Here is a 20486-nt window from a genome sequence, read left to right as displayed (position 1 = left end):
TTTTATTTTTTTCTTCAGCCGTCTGGAGTTTTTTTTTGTTTTTTCTGTCCCCCCTGGCCATCGGACCTTACTCTTTTTCTATGTTAACTAATGTCTTATTTTAATTTCTTATTTTGTCTTTTATTTTTCTCTTCTTCATTATGTAAAGCACTTTGAGCTACTTTTTTGTATGAAAATGTGCTATAGAAATAAATGTTGTTATTGTTGTTGTTTGAAGAATTAAGTGGATAGGACTGGTCAAGCTTTGTTGAGCTGAATGGCCTGTTCTCGTCTTGATTGTTCTAATGTTCTAAAAAGAGCGGCTCTCTTAGCCCATATTCCTACATCACCTCCAATGACACATGCTGAGCTACACGATCATATTCTTTTTCCAGTTCTACAAAACACATGTAGACTGGGTTGTCACATTGCCACAAACACACAGAAACTGCACCAGACAAAGGAGCTGGTCTGCTGTTTGACAGCCAAGACGGAATCCCACCAGCACCCTGGCAACCTGGGATGCTGAGGAGTTGTGATCCCTCTGTAGTCTTCGAAGTTTAATTGATAATATACTGTAAATGAAGATTTAACAATCCAAAGTAACTGTGGTGTGTGAATTACTTTGCCGTTGACTGGCACCCTAACCAGTTCATTATGCTATTCAGCCTAAACTTTGATTAAACAGGTTCAGCAAAAGGATGGATGGATGGATGGATGGATGGATGGATGGATGGATGGATGGATGGAAGGTAAAGTGGCTCTGCGTTGCCAACACTTTTGCTCAGGTTGGGGAATGGAGCCTAGTTCAGCCACCTCAGGCACAGGGTGGGAACCAAACCCAACTCATACTGTGGTGTAAGAGACGGCCAGCAGCTCAACCCGGTTGGGGAGCACCTGAGATAGAAGGATGGGGGATGGCAGTTTTTTTAGGACGCTGCCACACCCAAGACGCTAGATGGCAGCTTTCCTGGACTCCAGCGGTGCCCCAGATTTCCTCAGGGCACTATGGGGCATGGAGTTCGGCAACACAGCCTTGCTGGGTACCCTGGGTGCTGCCAGGGGACGCTGTGGGAAGATGGTGGGAGACAAAGTTCTCACATAGTCCAAAAGTACTAGCGGATCGCGAGGACGGAAACCCCAAAGTACTTCCAGGCTGATCAAAAAGTTGAATTCTCCATCTGACCCGGAAGTGCTGGCAAGTCACATGGACGGAAGAGCAGAAGCACTTCCGGGTCAAGGGCCATATAAAGGACTGCTGAACACCCAGCAGGCGAGCCAGAGTCAGGAGGTAGTAGACAACGCTTGCTGGGAGGTGTGGAGGAGAAGAGGAAAGAGACATCTGTGATTATTATTGTATTTACTTGTGTTATTGTGGCTGTGATGCTTGGAGGGCACTGTTCTTGGTGCTTTTAACCTGTGTCCTGCGTGTCTGTCTGTCTGGGTGACCCCTAGCATTCACAGGTGTTACTTAGAGTTGCCAATTGCTGCAGTTGAGATTTGAGTAGAAAACCAGCATACATATCCACATGGAGAGTACCCAGAAGTTTGGAAGAGGAGGCAGCAGTGCTGCTAAATTTTAAGTACCACAGAAAATCAGAATTTGGATTGCATTCAAGAGACACTGATTACTAGTCACTTAGACCAAGCAACGCTGTAGAAAACACATTCGTCTCAATCACATTTATAAAGTCTTGTATTTACCACACCATTTTTCAGCATGCAAAACCAATCCTGGTAAGTAACATACTTTCTCAGGTGCAGTTGATTGATGCTTTCTGCACGATAGACTAAATTGTATAACAAAATGGAATGTCCAAGTTGGGTTGCCAGGAATGCAATAAATATGCTATAATTGTATATTTTTCATTTATTCCTTGACGTTTGCCCACTTGCCATGTTCAAAATTGATCATAAGCCATTTAATGCATGGTTCTCATTATATTTCAAATGTATCACCTAGTAAGAAAAATAAAACTTTGGTTTCAATTTCAGTTTATTCTTATTATGTGCAGCTCCACTTAAAGCCTAATAAGCTATACAATAATTTTAAATATAATATAAAAAATGGAAAGCAACTTAAACACAAAGAATAAAGTCGAAACACAAACAGAGCACAATCAAACAGTATAATAAAAAATACACCTTGTGAGACCCGGGTCCGAACACCACCAGGCTAAAACACCAGCACTTTATCAACCACACGTTTATTAAACAAGTTCTGCACAGCACACAGTGCCCCCAGCACCAATCACCCTCCACAGGCCTTTCTCTAAATGTCCGTGGGCCGCCTTTCTTCTCATCATGGAAGCTTCATTCTGCTTCCACTCCTGACTCTAGCTCCCTGGTTGGAGTGAGGTGGCCCCTTTTATTCCCACCCAGATGTGCTCCAGGTGCCTGATGACACCCTTCCGGCAGCACTTCCTGGTGTGGCAGAAGTGCTGCCCTTGCACCCGGAAGCACTCCGGTCGTCCCTGGAAGTTCCTTCCTCCATCTTTCCAGGTGTGGCAGAAGTGTCTTTCTCCCGGGCTCCACAGTACTCATAGCGCCCCCTGGTGGTGGCCACAGGCCCCAGTGGGGTTGAGGCTCCTTGCTCCTTCCCCGTGGTCCCCTCAACATCCAGGGCAGTTGCCCCCTCGTGGCCCGGGGGACGTATAAACCACCTCCCGATCCTTCCAGGGGTCCCGGCTGGGTCTGACCCCCAGCCTTCTGTGACAACCTACATACAAGATGATTTGAACTTCTAACTGTCCTAGGTCATTCTGAACAGGATCTTTCCATAGGTAAATAACAACATTCGCATTTGCACAGTAACCATCCAATAAAGCTGATGTCACATTACACATCTTCTAGTCATGGCGTATGGTAGATTTGCCAGTCACAGTTGCAGATCTCATCGCCAGACCATGCCAGTTTACACTACTGAAAACTGCTGCCCATGTCACATTTACCGACTGTGTGCCGACCTTCTAGCGTAGAAGTGCACGCCCATTTTTCTGACAGCGAATAGCGTGCTGCCTGGTGCATCTGGTGCTGTACAATGAGTTAACAGCTACAGAGAGTTCAGTCCTTTTTTCTTTTTTCCATTCTGTTGTGGTATGTAAAACATGAGAAATCAAAAAGAGGAGCTTCTCTCCCATTTGTGAGGCCCAAAGCACCTGCATTCATTATTCATCATCATTTCATTAAATTCATTGTACTTCCAGATGAGTGTTCATTGGTTGTCAACTTTCATGCACACAGAGCCTGCTCTATGACTAAAGACAAACCTGTTTGATTTTATCAGAGCCAGCCTTGGACTAGTTAAAGTGAGTAGTTGGGTATGTGACATTAGGCGACTGCTTCTGAATCACTAAGATTAAGCAAATGAAGGCTATAACTGAAAATCAACAAGAACAGCAACATTTACTTCTATAGCACATTTTCATACAAAGAATGTAGCTCAAAGTGCTTTACATGATGAAGAAAGAGAAAGTTACAAGAAAAGAAAAAAACAAGATTAGGTAATAATAATGAAAAATAAATATATACGATGTTATGGAAAATAAATATATACCTGAAATTAGTAGCATCCTTATATGCAATGCTGTACTGTCTCTAAAGATGAGTCCGGTGAGAAGGTCAGATGGCCGGGAGGCCAGATAAAAACAAATAGTTTTGTCAAGTTTGACTTGCTTGTATGGAATGTTACTTGCTTTTAATAAATTGAATACAATGTAAAATAAAGCAAAATAGGGTGGCACGGTGGCGCAGTGGGTAGCACTGCTGCCTCACAGTTGGGAGACCTGGGGACCTGGGTTCGCTTCCCGGGTCCTCCCTGCGTGGAGTTTGCATGTTCTCCCCGTGCCTGCGTGGGTTTCCTCCGGGCGCTCCGGTTTCCTCCCACAGTCCAAAGACATGCAGGTTAGGTGGATTGGCGATTCTAAATTGGCCCTAGTGTGTGCTTGGTGTGTTTGTGTGTGTCCTGCGGTGGGTTGGCACCCTGCCCGGGATTTGCTCCTGCCTTGTGCCCTGTGTTGGCTGGGATTGACTCCAGCAGACCCCCGTGACCCTGTGTTCAGATTCAGCGGGTTGGAAAATGGATGGATGGATGGATAAAGCAAAATAAAATAAAATAATTAATTAATTATAAATAAATAAATAAAAAGAAAAAAAATCAAGTTAAGTTGGATAGAAAAACAAAATCTGCAGGGGTTCCAAGGCCAAAAGTCTACCCAGTGTGGCAGGCAGCTGGCGTCCATGCCCAGCCGGGACGCGTCTGCACACTATATTCAGGGGGAGCAGCCCTGGACGCTGCAATACCTCCCCCTGGATGCTAGATGGCCGCCCCCGTGGGGTGGAGCAGTGCCTCGATTTCCCACAGGGCTCCCTGAGAATTGGAATTGGGTGCAGTCCTGTTGGGTCCCGAAGGTACCACCAGGGGGTGCTGTGTTTGGGACCCCTGAGCCCATGTGGGCAGCATATTCATCACACCCAGAAGTGCAGCCTGAACTCGGTGATCGAGCACCTGGAGCAGTTCCGGGTGAACTATAAAAAGAGCCAGCAACCATCACACAGCGGCCAGAGTCGGGTGGAGGAGGACAAGGTTGCTTGGGAGGAGTGGTGGTGCCACGGAGTAGAAGAGTGTTTGCTGTACTGGTGTGCTTTATTTGGGACTGTCTATTGCCTGTGGGACACGGAGAAGATGTGCTCCCACAGGGGAACAAAATAAAATAGTTTTTGTTTATTTTACACATGCCTCCCTTGTCCAATCTGTGTTGGGTCAGGCGCTATACAGCATCCATTCTTACACCAACCCCTACCAGATCCTTCTACCAAGCACACATGTGCTTGAGTCATTCCTCATGGTTTCCAGGCTTCATCTAACAGGATTTGATGCAGTCTCATGGACAGCTTAGGGCACTCACCTTCATACCAGCATCACAAGTGGTCTGTGCAGTGCCTCAGTCAAGTGGTGGTGGTGCAAAATTCCACCACAGAAGAACCAGAAAAGATTAGAAAGATTAGAAGATTGCAAATCTCAGAAGAGTAGGATAATTATATGCCTTATATCTTCTATTAAGAGTACAACTAAAGTGTAGCTATGAGAAACCAAATTTAAAAAATGGGTTTTTACCAGTTTTTAAAAATATTCCACAATATTTATTTGCTTGGAGTTTCTCTATCGGTAAAGTATTCCAGATTTTTGGTTAACAGCAAAAGGCCACCTCACCAATTCTTTTAAGCTTAGCTCTTGGAATAATATGCAGACCATCATTAGAGAATCTAATGTTATAACTTGGAGTGTAGGGTGACAGGCACTTCAGAATGTAGGAAGTGCCAATATTATTTAAAGCTTTATACACCACTAGCTGTGTAAGCATGTGCTGTAAAAAGCTCAGGCTCATAGAAACTATTGAAATCATCAGAAAAAAAATTGAAATGCAGAGTCGGCGGTTTCGTTTTATGGACGTGCTTGCCTCCATTGTTTATCAGTGGCTAAGCGAGTTTCTCTCTCCTCGGAGGTTTCATTTTGTCGATGTGCTCGCCTCGCTCGTGTATTAGTGGCTAAGCGAGTTTATCTTTCGTTAGTGGTTTCACTTTTGGTGACGGAGTCTCTTTCTTTCAGCTTCATTCTGTTGCCTTGCACTTCTTTCTTCTTCCGACTTATTAACTTGGGGCCACCTTACCAGCTATTTGAGCTTCATGCTGTAGCCTTGCAGTTCCAGGCCGGACAGACAGACACACACACTTCCACACGTAGACGTTTATATATAAGATTAGTAGTATTTTAAAGTCAATTGGTGTAATGATGCTAAAACCGGTAAAATGTGCTCAGATTTTCTTTTTCTAGTTAAGATTCTTGACGCTGCATTCTGCACTAATTGCAACTGACTGTCTTTTTTAGGTAGTCCTGTAAGGAGTGCATTATAGTAATCTAGCTGAATAAAAACAAAAAAATTAATTTCTCTGCATCTTGCAGTGTTATAAGAAGTCTAACTTTTGCAATGTTCCTTAAGTATAAAAATGAAGTCCTAGGAATGTGTTTATTTTGTGATTTAAAGTTTAGAACCTGCAGTGGGTTGGCACCCTGCCCGGGATTGGTTCCTGCCTTGTGCCCTGTGTTGGCTGGGATTGGCTCCAGCAGACCCCCGTGACCCTGTGTTCGGATTCAGCGGGTTGGAAAATGGATGGATGGAAGTTTAGAACAGAGTACATGATTGCACCTAAATTCTTTAGCTCCATCTTGAGTTTTAATACAAAGGGACTGAGTTTATTTCTAATACCCTCATTATTTCCATTTTTGTTAACCACTAAGATTTCTGTTTTATCCTTATTTATTTTGAGAAAGTTACTACAACTGTAAAAGTTACAAATTGCCTTGGACAAAAACCGTCAGCCAAATTATAAGTATTAATAATCTTACTTTATTGTGCTGCATTGTGTTTTCTGCCTGAAGTGTCTGCTACATTATACTGGTCTGAACATTTTTTCCCCCCTTCGTTCAGCTGGTTTTAATGGAAAGTGTAATTAACATTAAAAGAAAAACAAGTGTAATTCATCATTTTAGCTTGATAGAGTTGTATTTTGTCTATTTGTTGAGGGCTGAGATAAAAATTTACTGAATGACAATGGAATAAAAAAGAAGTATAGAAAAGGGAGCTAGTGCCCCCTGGTGGATACAATTAAGAAATCCTACCATAGTCATGGCTACACTTCTGGAATGTGAGAGGAGGCCCTTAACTACATAGGCACCAAGCAGGTTGGGCATTATCTAAAGATCAATTGAAACACAAAAAACAGAAAAGGACACTAAGATGGGTAGCAAGTACAGATGGCCTTTTTAATTACCACAGAAATAACGTATTTTGAGGATGAGAAGAATGTGGTGGATGATTCCTTCAGTTCAAGTGGTATTCTCCCTGCTCATGAGTTCTCATTTTAGAATTACCTGAGCTATTTTTCACAGACCAAACAGCTTTTTTGCCACTTTCTACTGGTGGTAAAACAATGACTTAAATTAAAACTACCACTTGCTTCCTCAAAGTATCCATTCAACTTTAAAAATCATGTGACTGGTAAGGGAGCTCAGAAAACCAAGACAGTAAGAACTTTATTAATGAAATTTCACTAATCTGAACGAGGATCCTTATCTGGCCATGTCCTGCCACACAAATTAAAAGGCTTAATAATAATGAATAGTTAATAAGGAATGTCATCTCTCTAATATGGTCAATCCTGAAGCAGACTCTCAGATAGGCTATAGACAAACTACCCTTCCTCATTTCTGGCCTCCTTTATACTTTTCTAAGACCATGAAAATGGAAAGAACTGTTACCTTGTCCATCCTTTGAGATTCTTGGGTAGGATCAGTTCTCATCCAGGCTTTGGGATATGCTTGGTGCTGCAAAGACAGAAACCAGTTTACCACTATGCTGAATTGGATATAAAGGTTGGACGATTGAAGGAGTCATTTAAAATCAAGATATTAAAGCAATTCAGTATATAAACAGAGGTCCTGTGTTCAGCACTTAATATTCCCTACATAAAAGTGTAGTTTTTACAATAACGTATTGCATTTTAATATTTTATATGCCATTAAATAGAAGAATCATGTCTCATTGAAATGTAATTGTACACTCCTTCCCCATATGTGATGCAGTTGGGGCAAGAATGTGCACAAATGATACAAAATTATTATCTCTCTAGAGCAAAATCTACTGGAGTCATTTGGCTGAAATCCATTAGGCTTCTAGCATTTTACAATGCTAATAAATGTGCCAAGTTTTGTCTGGATGGAATAATTCATTTTTGATTTATCATCTCAACAAACCTGTAGCCTGAAACATTGACAGATATCAAATCCTGTTCTGGGATGCCTAACAACATGTAAATCACTTGAAAACTTAAGTATACAGTAGATTTTAATGCCATCACAGTACTTTACCCTACACAAACACACACACACACACACACACATATATATATATATATATATATATATATATATATATATTGTTGCACATGTACACTTGGAAGATAATTTCAGGGCCCGTCAAATGGTAATTCCACCCCAAGTCAAGCGTTGGCGCTGTCTTTTATTGGCACTCCTCTTTCTCTAACTACAGACCAGAAGACTGACAGCCTATTACATCACTTCTGGTTTCTGGTCACCTGGGCCCGCCTCTTCCTGCCTTTCTACTTTATAGCCATATCCACTGCCATCTTATCTAAGTCTAGCCTTGAACTCACATCTAGAAACACTTTATTGTTTTGTGGTAAAATCATTTTTGTTATTTTGTTAACAATTATATGGGGATTACTAGCTGGTGGTCCATCTGTTTATGTTAGTTTTTGTTTTTTATTACTATAAGAAATCAAATAATAAAAAACAAAAACTAACATAAATAGATGGACCACCAGCTAGTCATCCCCATATAATTGTTAACAAAATATAATTACCCTGATCTACATGCTGTCAAATAAACGAACCACACGCCGTGGCGCAACATTAGGGGCATCGCCTCCGGCGCTGACATCCGAGGTTCGATTCCCGAGAGGGAGTGCAGTGGAGTGCGTACACCTGATGAGCCCAGAATGAGGGCGAAACACGTGTCGTGTACTCTTTGCATTTATTTGACAGTAAACTATTTCAACCAATATATATATCTCTCTCTCTCTCTCTCTCTATATATATATATATATATATATATATATTATAAAACAGAAGCGAACACTAAAGAGGTTTGATGCATATCTATGACCCTGTGTATCCTGCAGGGGGCGCTTGTTCCCTGGGAATGAGTTCTTTTGTGATTGCGGCGTGTTACTTAACCTGAATCTATATAGATATAACATAAAAGATGATACCCCTCCCTAGTGATACGGCGGTAAGAAATCACATAGGACAGGGGTGTCCAACTCCAGTCGTGGTGGGCTGCAGTGGCTGCAGGTTTTCATTCAACCCCTTTTCCTAATCAGCAAGCAGTTTTCACTCCTAATTAACTCCTTTTACCTTCATTTTAAAAGCCCTGTTTTTAAGGATTCAGGCCTCTGAATTGATGCGTTTCTTCATTAAATGGCAGGCAAACAGGAATAAGATGTGAAAAGAGCCAAGAGATGACCAGCTAAATTGAAATGTCAAACTCCAGCCAATTTCACTCCAAACAGTTTCTTAATGAGAAGCCAATTCCTGATATTAATTAAAGTCATTATTGAATATCATGACTTGTTGCTGCTCTCATTCATAAGACCACTGTCAAGATGTTTTGGTGTCCTGAGCAGTCCAACATGACTGAGACCTTCACTTTTCTTTATTTTCAGGTTAGCTGTACATGTGATGGCTTGTTTTGTATCTCATTATTGTTTGGCTGCTCATTAAGGAAAAAGAAACAACTAAGGTGTCTGAGTGACATCATTTAAAACTAAGGCAAAACAAGTTAATCAGCAGCAAAAACAGTTAAGAAGATGGTCAGAATGAAAACCTGCAGCCACTGTGGCCCACCAGGACCGGAGTTGGACACCCCCCCTGACGTATAAGAAATTATTTAACTTTGTTTAATGTCGTCTTACACTCCAGTCCCAGTCCTGGAGTGGGGGCCAGAGGAGTGGAGTCTGTCGGTGTCATCATTGAAGATGCGGAAAGCATTCTCAGGGTCAGGTGGTGATGTCTTCCATCCTTTCGTTGGCTTCAAAGGTGTGCCTGGCTATGCTCGAAGGCTGTATACTGCTTATTCACATCCAGGGCCCCCTTCAGATGAGCATGAAAATTCAAACATGGCAACCATTCTCTCAAACTTTTTTTTATCTGTTAAGTCAACACATAGTACATGCTTACATTTTCCCACAGGCTGACTGCACATGGTGTCCATTTTTCCTAGTCCATCTTTTTGTCATATTGCTTGCCAGGCAGTTCTGTGTGTCAGCTTATGTACTTAATCTGGCTATGTCAGTAAAAATCACGTTTTGTAAGATATATTTGCACAGAGCAGAGTGACATATTAAACTTATGCTTACACCCTGTAATGAAAAGAACAATGATATTTTTACAAAGATAACAATGAAATCTTTTCAGATGGAAGTCCAATACAGAACTAACTCAAAGATGGACAAACTTCCAGTCATATGGGTTCCAGGCAGTAAGGGGAGGGTCCAGGAGGGTGGACAATGGAATTGACCTCAGAGGTGGGATGGCCGTCAATCTTCTGTTCTGCAGAGGGAGTAAGAGAGAAGGCGTTAGAACAGAGCGCCAGTTCCTGGTTTAGAGGATAACTACCATCACCAGAGCCCTTCAGCTGCTTCCCAAACACACATGCATGATGATATATACTGTATATATATTGTGGTGGATGGCCGGCTAAATATTCCGGCCCTCACCCCCAGGCTGCCAGGTAGAGCTCTCCCGACAGCATGGAAGTTCCCTGAATTCCAGCAGGGCCTCATGGACTTTGTAGTTTGTATGCACAGCCCTGCTGAATACCATGGGGACCACCAGGAGTCGCTGTAGGGAGGCTGTCGGACTGTTATGTGCCCTATAACCTGGAAGTACGTCCTGGTCACATGAACAGGAGAAATGACGTGCTTCCAGGTTGAAGAGAAGGACTGTTACCCTGACCTGGAAGTAATGCGGACTTGTGGATTGTTAGACAGGAACCACTTCCGGGCTAGGGGGTATAAAAGGACGCTGGGAAAGCCCAGACATTGAGCTGAGCTGGGAGGAAAGGTGGCAAAGTGTCTGGGAGAGGAGGATTGGTATCTGTAGAGTGATTATTGATTATTATATGTGTAGTGTGGAGTGGAGGGTGCTTTGTGCACGTTATTATTATAAAATAAAGAAGTCTTGGACTTTTACCTGGTGTTTGGCGTGGTACCTGAGGGTTCAAGAGGTTGATAAAAGCCTCTACTGCTACAATATTTTTTTTTGAGCTTTTGTAAAATTTTAATTTCCTCTGGGGGGAAAAATAAAGTATAATCTAATCTAATATATAAGTTACATTATTCATCATTTTATTCCTTTTCGTTCTGATCGGAGAATAGGGCCTGTATCATAAATCTCCACTGTTGTTTACCTTGTGCTGACTGTTTTTGCCTCTCCCCAGGACATCCCAATGTCCTTCATCTCTGACTTGAGGGCTCTTTTCCTTGGGAGGTTCCAATGCATGATTTGATGTGTAATTCTGACCTCCGGCCTCCAAAGGGTGTGGTTCGACCTGCCTCTACAATTTATTCTGAATGGCATTTGTGATGGCTTGATGCCTGGTTTACCATCATAGTCCCTTGTAGGAAATCTGTTCTTATGCGTAGGATCTTGTGAAGATATGTTTGCCATTGTAAAAGGCGCTATATAGCGCCCGACCCGGCACAGACTCAGGCAGAGGCACTTACTTAAACAAATGCTTTTTTATTTATCTTCAGCCGTGGGGCACGCCTTCCCCGTGTCCCACAGGCCCAACACAGTCCCAAAATACACTCACAATTAACGCTATCCACCTCAGCACCACCACTCCTCCTCAGGCTTCGTCCTCCTTCCTCCCAACTCTGGCTTCCTGAGTGGTGGTGGCTGGCCCTTTTTATATCCCACCCGGAAGCCGTCCAGGTGCTTGGCCACCTGGTCCTAATTGCCCTTCCGGGTGGGGCTGAAGGTATGACCAGCCAGGCTGCTGACTCCACGTAGCTCCCCTTGGTGGCCCTCCAAGCCCCCAACCAGACTGTGGAGGACTCCATCTCCCCTGGAGCCATGCGCTGGGTTGGGGAATCATTGGCTGCCAGGGAGGCTGCCACCAAGCGTCCCGGGGGAGGTACTGAGCTGCCCATGGTGGCTCCCCCGGAATAGATGCAGCAGGGGCGTCCCTGCCGGGCATGGGACCCGGCTGTCCTTCACACCATTTTATGGTCTAGTTTGTTCATCCATCTCCATGTTTCACTTTCATATATAGAGAGATGTAAAAACCAGTAAACTCAGAAAAAAAATTAAGAAAAGGTTAAGGGAGTAAAAAGAATTAAAAGGTTAAAATAAGAGCTAGAGAAAAGAAGCACCCCTATTAGCCTTGTTTATTTATTTTAAGGATTTAATCACTCATTTGATTTCATTGCAACTTAAATGAGTCAAGTGCTATTCCACCCCCAGGTTGTTAGATAGGTGCTCATCGCACGAGCGGCATAGAGCAGAGTACAGCAAAGAGCGGAAGAATAAATTCTCCTCTGTGAAGCTGACACCAGCCTGACGCGTGTGCTCTCTCTATCCTTTATCACAGTCTTAGACACCAGACAGATGGAAGAACAGCAGCTCTCTGACTCTGAATGTTTTAAAAGGTGTTTTGTCTTGGTAGAGTTCTATATTACTCTACTTTCCCCTTTTGTATTATTAATGTGTAGCTTTTGTCAGAATGCCTCAAATCTCACAGACTTACCACTGTTTATAAGGTATTGTACCATATAACTTCTCCCCACCTTCCCTTCTACATTTATAACCTCAGGCAATTAGGTGTAGTAAAAGACAAGCAGGAGTTAAGTTACACTTTAAATAATGTATTATTGATAATATTCATAAATAATAACAATAAGCAAAGTACAAGTGAATATTGGCAACCGTACAACCTGATAAATGCTGATGTGTAGTTTCAGGTGGCACACAGACTTGTTTGTTACTTAAATTGTCTCTAGTTAAGGCATGGTTTTTGGTCAGCTTTCTTCAGAACAGGCCGCATGCCTGTCTCAATATGGCTGTCAAGTTGTGCTCCTCATGGCAATGGTGTGTGAGAGAGAGAGATGCTTCTTCATGGTGATGGTATAAGTGAGAGAGGGAGGGGTAAAACAAGCACATTTATAGACTCTCTGTCCAAACCCTACAGCCAATAGGGCATTGTGGTACTTAATGGCTTCTGATTTAAAACCAAACATGCACATCTGCCCCTAATACACGTTGGCCTCTATGTAGCGTTTGGTTCAGAGAGTCCTGCAGAGAATCACTTGCTAAACTGGTTTTAGGAGCTTCCCCCAACGCTATCGTAAAATTACGAAGACTCATTCCTAAAAAGGGTGGGGGTGGGGGGGTGTTCTTAACCATCAAACCATTGCTGTTCTTATCAATGGTGTAACACTAATATCTAATGTACAAAATATGTATCACCCTATATACAAAATTTCACACTACAACAACAGGCAACACATACAGCAGCACAGACTTTGTGTTGGTGTTGAACTCTCTCAATTTAGCGTAGAATCTGCGTTTCTTATTTGACCAGACTGATTTCAGAATGGTGAAGGTTTGTCATTCCTTGGCGAGTCTGGACAGTACATCTTTGTCTGTTCCTGCCGTCTTGCTGACTATGCTACCTAGATAAGTGAAGCGTTCAACTTCTTTTATAGTCTGGCCATCGAAGGTAGTGGGAGATTACTGAATAGCGTTGATGTGTAAGCTATTCGTGTGTTGATGGTAATCTTCAACTCCATAGCTCTGGCAACTCTGTGGAGCCTGTCCATCTCCATTTGGGCACATTTCATAACAATGTGACAGCACGATGATATTGTCTACAAAGTCCAAGTCTTCCAGCTTCTGCGTAAGGGTCCACTGTTGTTCATTAGTTGGTCAATCACCGTCTTCATCACCCAGTCGATTACAAGCACTGCAGTATATGGAGATGAAGTAAAAAATGATGGTCTTGTACTTTATAAATCACAGCTGTTTGACTAGGCCTAACACACTCTACCTGTATTGGCTCTTCTGAAACTACAGCAGATATTCGAAATCTTGCAGCCCACTTTGTGCCACATTACAAAATGTATATACAGGGTACTGTGATGGTTAAACTTGTGGACCTTTTATTCAGAAGAAGTAGTAGCAGTAGTAGTGCTGTTGTCATGCTGAGTACATCATGTAACCTGTTGCTTCTCCGTAGCATCACGATAAACAAGACTACAGTACATTAAAATACATTCATTTTATTTAACAGAAACACAAATCAGCTTACCCAATGATCTCCTGTTTCTGTGTTCGTTACCTAAAATCTATATGGTAAGCATTTAAAGTGATTCTGCCTTAATCCCTAATGGAACATGTTGCATTAAAGCTAAACACCAAACGGGTTTTCTCTGTGCTTATGATATGGTGATCTATGTGTCAGTAGTTATAAAACTTTTATTCTTTTAACAGGAAAAAAATACTTTAAAGTTTCCAGTTTGTTTTTTTTTTTTTGTTTGTTCTAAAAAATACTTTAAAGTTTCCAGTTTGTTTTTTTTTGTTTGTTTGTTCTATATTGGTAGCAGAAGGCAGATTAAGTAACCTGCTGAAGATCTTAGAGTAAATGTAAAATGCATTACAGCCTTCTCTTTAGCTGCTGATTTTCATTCTTGCTAAAACAATTTCTGTAAATCATGTGTGATGAAACATGCAATAAATAATAAAAAATGTAAGAGCAATGTTAAAAGTTTCAGTAGTTGAGACTGTGTAAAAAATGTGCTGGTATCTAAGCCTTAATATAAATATTACCAGAGGAATGCAGCATCACTACTGAATATACAAGTCTAAGATACAAAAAAAAGCTCTTTAATAAGGTCATTTATTTAAGCGCTGTGATGTCAGCTTTTCCTTGTGAGATTACACAGAGTTTGGCATGTTTTCCTTTCACTTATCTAAAAAAGCCGCAGTGACACAATAGATGCCACATTATGTTTGTATTGAAAAACATTTAAGCAGTTAAACATGAAGGTTCAATTAGCAGAGAAAGTAAGCTGATGACTCAGAGTCTCTGACTGACACTAATTGCAATGCTGCCTCCCAATTGTTTTTCAGGCTTTCAAGAGCGCAGTAATGAGTTCCTACTGGTGCATGGGAAAAGGTGATGTCATCTCCAACTGGTGCAGATGTGACCTGAGTGCCTTTGACGAAGATGGCCTTCCAAGCTGCAGTCCCTTGCTCAAGCCTGTGTATGTAACTCTAGCCACTGTATTGCTATTTCCATCCCTCAGAGATTTCACTGGGGGATTCTGATGTATCTGGCCTTTAAAAGGTTTTTGTGTTGCATCTCCCAAGTCACAAGGTAGTGACGGCTTTCAGTATAAGCCGCCTCATGCTTTTTACATTCTTTTCAGATGGATTTTATATGATTTTGAAATGTAGTTATGTATCAGTAATGAGAATGTGGAAAAGCAGGACAAGTCAAGAAGCTGAGCCTGAGCTACTCCTGTCTAATGCGTAGCTGAATGCGTTCTTGGCCTTCCAGAGCCAGATGCTCTATTAAATTTGAAGACTCAACTCTGTGGTCATTCTTTGTGGTGATCAACAGGTCTGACACTCTTGACTATGAGCAGACTAGCAGCCAGCTTGCCACTCAGCTCTAAACTCACTACGGAATGTGGGTGAGATTTTATATACTCTACTGACTGAAGTGTCCAGTCTCATGCAATAGCAATACAAACTATAAAAACACTGAGAAATAATTTATTTTTTCAAACGGAGGACACAAATTTTCCACTTATTTGTGTGTTTACAATTGGAATGTGTCTTACACTTCATGGCACCTGTGCTAACATTCAGCAGGAGTTTACAGAGTGACCTTGTTGATTTATATTTATGTTTATTAGCTTAGCACACTTTTGTCCAAAGCAACTTACAATACAGGTCAACATAGTGGACTGTCTGGGAACAAGGCTTACAGGACAAGGTTACAAAAGTCTGTTATAAAAAATACAAGTCAATTTATACAATTTTTTTTACAATTTCTGTATATTTATTTATTTAAAAAGCTTCTGTGCCTTTCCTATCTATCTATCTATCTATCTATCTATCTATCTATCTATCTATCTATCTATCTATCTATCTATCTATCTATCTATCTATCTATCTATCTATCTATCTATCTATCTATCTATCTATCTATCTATCATATAGTGCCTTTCAAATCTATCTATCTATCTATCTATCTATCTATCTATCTATCTATCTATCTATCTATCTATCTATCTATCTATCTATCTATCTATCTATCTATCTATCTATCTATCATATAGTGCCTTTCATATCTATCTATCTATCTATCTATCTATCTATCTATCTATCTATCTATCTATCTATCTATCTATCTATCTATCTATCTATCTATCTATCTATCTATCTATCTATCTATCTATCATATAGTGCCTTTCATATCTATCTATCTATCTATCTATCTATCTATCTATCTATCTATCTATCTATCTATCTATCTATCTATCTATCTATCTATCTATCTATCTATCTATCTATCTATCTATCTATCTATCTATCTATCTATCTATCTATCTATCTATCTATCTATCCCATATAATTTTGCTAAGCACTGTTGATAGTATGTAGTATGTTGTTCACACATCATCCAAATTGGATATCATCCTATTTCATAGAATGTATTGTGGATGGTAAACAGCACATATATATATACATCTCTGTCGTGTTAATTCCAGTATACAGACCACTCATCAGACGCACCAAAGCGGTTCTGAAGCAGGTGAGAACCTGGCCAGAAGATGCCATCTCTGCTCTTCAAGACTGTTTTGAATGCACTGACTGGGACATGTTTAGAGAGGCTGCAACCAACAGTGACTGTATAAACTTGGAGAAGTACACATCATCAGTGACCAGCTACATCAATAAGTGCATTGATGACATCACTGTCTCCAAGTACATCACTGCACACCCCAACCAGAAACCGTGGATTACAGTGGAAGTGCGTGTGCTACTGAGGACCCGGGACTCTGCCTTCAGGGAAGGTGACAAAATCGCCCTGAGAACAGCGAGGGCCAAACTGTCCCGCACCATCAGAGCAGCAAAGCGCACACATACCCAGAGAATCCATGAACTTTTCCTACATGACAAAGACGCATGGAGAATGTGGAAAGGCATCCAGTCTATCACTAATTACAGGACAACACCACCTACCTGTGACAGTGACGCCTCCCTTCCAGATGTACTGAATAACTTCTATGTATGGTTTGAAGCACAGAACAACGTGGTGATGAGGAAGACCACCTCTCCTCCTAGTGACCAGGCATTAAATCTGACTGTGGCCGATGTGAGAAATAATCTATGAAGAGTCAACCCATGGAAGACTGCAGAACCATACAATATTCCTGGCAGAGTACTAAGGGAATGTGAAGACCAGCTGGCAGACGTTTTTACGGACATCTTCAACATCTCCCTGAGCACCGCCATCGTCCCAACCTTCTTCAAAACCACCTCCATAGTTCCCGTGCCAAAAAGTTACAAGTGTCCAACCTCAATGACTACCGTCCCGTTGCACTCACATCCATCATTATGAAGTGCTTCGAGAAGCTTGTCATGAGGCACATCAAAACCCTGCTGCCCCCCTCACTGGATCCCCCGCAGTTTGCTTACCGCTGGATCCGTTTAACAGATGATGCAATAGCCAACACTCTCCATCTGGCTCTCGCTCATCTGGACAATAAGGACACATACATTCGAATGCTATTTATTGACTTCAGCTCAGCATTCAACACGATCATTCCTCAGCAGCTGACGGAAAAGCTGAGCCTGCTGGGACTGAATGCCTACCTCTGTAACTGGAATCTGGACTTCCTGACTGAGAGACCACAGTCAGTCAGGATTGGAAACAACATCTCCAGAACCACCACATTGAGCACTGGAGCCCCTCAAGGCTGTGTGCTCAGTCCATTGCTGTTAACACTACTGACTCATGACTGTGTAATCACATCATAAAACTTTGCCGATGACACGACTGTGGTGGGTCTCATCAGCAACAACAATGAGTCAGCTTACAAAGAGATGGTGCAGCAGTTAACGGACTGGTGTAAAGCCAACAACCTGTCTCTGAATGTAGACAAAACAAAGGAGATGTGTGTTGACTTTAGGAAGACTAAAAGTGACCATCTGCCACTGAACATTGACGGCTCAACTGTGGAGGTCGTCAATAGCACCAAATTCCTGGGTGTACACCTGGCAGAGAACCTCACCTGGTCCCACAACACCAGCTCTTTAGCCAGGAAAGCCCTACTTTCTGCGTAGGCTGAGGAAAGCCCATCTTCCACCAGCTATTCTAACAACATTCAACAGAGGAACCATAGAGAGCATCCTGAGGAACTGCATCACTGTCTCGTTTTGGAAATTGCACGGTCAGGGATCGCAAAGCCCCACAACATATAGTGAAGACAGCTGAGAAGATCATCGATGTCTCTCTTCCCTCCATCATGGACATTTACAACACACGCTGCATCCGCAAAGCCACCAGCATTGTGAATGATCCAACACACCCCTCGCATTCACTGTTTACACTCCTACCATTGGGAAAAAGGTACCGAAGCATTCGGGCCCTCACCTCCAGAATGTGTAACAGTTTCTTCTCCCAAGCAGTCAGACTCCTGAACACTCATGGACCGGACTGATATCTGATATATGTGTTATGTTCTGCAGTGTTGCACATGTTTGCACATTTGACTCACATGCACCTTGTTATATATTATGTGTCTTTATATGTTATGTGTCGTGGATTCTTCGTTATCCTGTGTTGTATGTTGCACCATGGTCCTGGATGAATGTTGTTTCGTTTCACTGTATGCTGTACTACTGTATAGGGAAGAAATGACAATAAATACTCTTGACTTGATATACTGTATATATATGTGTATATATATATATATATATATATATATATATATATATATATATATATATATATATATATATATATATATATATATATATATATATAGTATACTAGCTGTCCTCTGTGGCTCCGCCCATGTAGTAGTGAAACAGAACAGTGAAGAGGGCCCTGCCCGGCTCCCCACTCCTGATGTCACGCTTCTCCCTCCCCTCGGCCCGCAGCCTCTGTCTCAGATTAGTGTGAATATATCGCTACTGCAAGCAAACTGTGATTCTTAGCGTGATGAAAGAAGTTGCAAAATCAATCGGAATGTTCAACCAAATTATAGAAAAAAACTTGATCTAAATCTGTTAAGTAGTTCTCTCGTTCGCTAGCTAAGAGGAGGTAAGGAATGCCCCGAAACTGGTGCATGAGTGAGGAGGGCCCCGTGACTCTTGGATTCTTGCAAATAAATTGGTACCACAACCGAACTATGATACATAGCGCAATGAGAGAAGTCGCAAAATCAGCTGGAATGTTCAAGCAAAATATACAAAAAAACCTGATCTATATCCGTTAAGTAGTTCTTTCATGAAAAGCAGACAGACATACAGACAGACAGATATTGGATTTTATATATAGAGAGAGATACTAGCTACTAGCTGTCCCCTGCAGCTCCGCCTGCATAGTAGTGAAACAGGACAGTGAGGATGGCCCTGCCCAGCTCCCTACCCTTGGCGTCACACTTCTCCCTCCCCTCGGCCCGCAGCCTCTGACTCGGATTAGCGCAAATATATCTCTCCTGCAAGCGAACTATGATTCTTAGCGCGATGAGAGAAGTCACAAAATCAACTGGAATGTTCAAGCAAATTATAGAAAAAAACCTGATCTATATCTGTTAAGTAGTTCTTTCATGAAAAGCAGACAGACATACAGACAGACAGATATTATATTTTTTATATAGAGAGAAAATGAACAGAATACATGTATATGTATATACAGTATATACTGTATGTATAGAGTCATGTGTGTATATATACACACACATACATTGCCGTTCAAAAGTTTCAGAACACCTCAGTTTTTCTTCAAATTTAATCAGTTGAAATGCAATGAATGATCTAAAATGGTGAAATGGAAAGCAGTAAACTGCCAGAGGTTTAAACATAAACTGAAAAAAAGGAAATATCAGAATATTACAAATGGGCCCTCTTCAAGGAACAACTAACAGGTTACAACCTACAGATGTTCTGCAGCAATTAAAGTAAATTAAGCCTTGCAAGTTGAAGCAAACAATTTACACAGGTGTCCCAGCTTCTGTTGATTACTTAAAAACCCTCTTTGTGTTTTAAAGCAGAGTTGGAACAGACTGTGTTACTACATCCTCTGAAGTACACAAATATTGCAGTGATAATGGCAAGGAAACAGTAATTAACAAATGAAATGACATGGAGCATTAGTACCATTAGATGTGTAGGCCTTTCTTTTAGAGAAATTGTAAAAAAAAATCATGGTGTCAGTGAGTTCAGTGGTGTCCTGCACAATCCAAAGGCAAATGGAAAATGGAAGAAACTCTGATAGGACGAGATCTGGCAAACACCAAAGTCACCAGCCAATCCGAAGACAAGTTTCTGAGGGGACAGGCACCTCACAGCACAACAGCTACAAGCACAGCGTAACAGTTGAGAAAAGCAAGGGTCAGTTTCTCCTGTGAAGAGGAGACTTTGTCCAGTTTGCAGTAGTCCACAGCCGATATTTCAAGGCCCTATTTTGTTCTTTAAGGAATGGCTTTCTTACTGCCACTTGCTTTGTCAAACCTGCAACACAATGTATCCTCTTCACAGTAGAAAGTATTTAAACCCCTTCACTTTCTGCATACTTTACTGTAGAATCCACTGTAATATCACAGATCTTTATTTACTGTTTCTTAAT

At 41.6% G+C, this 20486-nt stretch overlaps 1 protein-coding gene across 3 annotated transcripts in view; it reads left to right on the top strand.

Moving 5' to 3' along the window:
• The window catches only part of LOC114657387 (astrotactin-2-like), a 2479169-nt gene that overhangs the window by 2024906 nt on the left and 433777 nt on the right, over positions 1-20486 (top strand). For all 3 annotated transcript variants that reach the window (XM_028809185.2, XM_051931934.1, XM_028809183.2), the window contains one exon: positions 14750-14883. In XM_028809185.2, coding sequence (XP_028665018.1) covers positions 14750-14883 — 134 coding nt within the window. The remainder of the gene's footprint in view (positions 1-14749; positions 14884-20486) is intronic.

This window comes from Erpetoichthys calabaricus, chromosome 9 (genome assembly GCF_900747795.2).
Source record: "Erpetoichthys calabaricus chromosome 9, fErpCal1.3, whole genome shotgun sequence".
NCBI lineage: Eukaryota > Metazoa > Chordata > Cladistia > Polypteriformes > Polypteridae > Erpetoichthys > Erpetoichthys calabaricus.
This window is presented reverse-complemented; position numbering and strand designations above follow the sequence as displayed.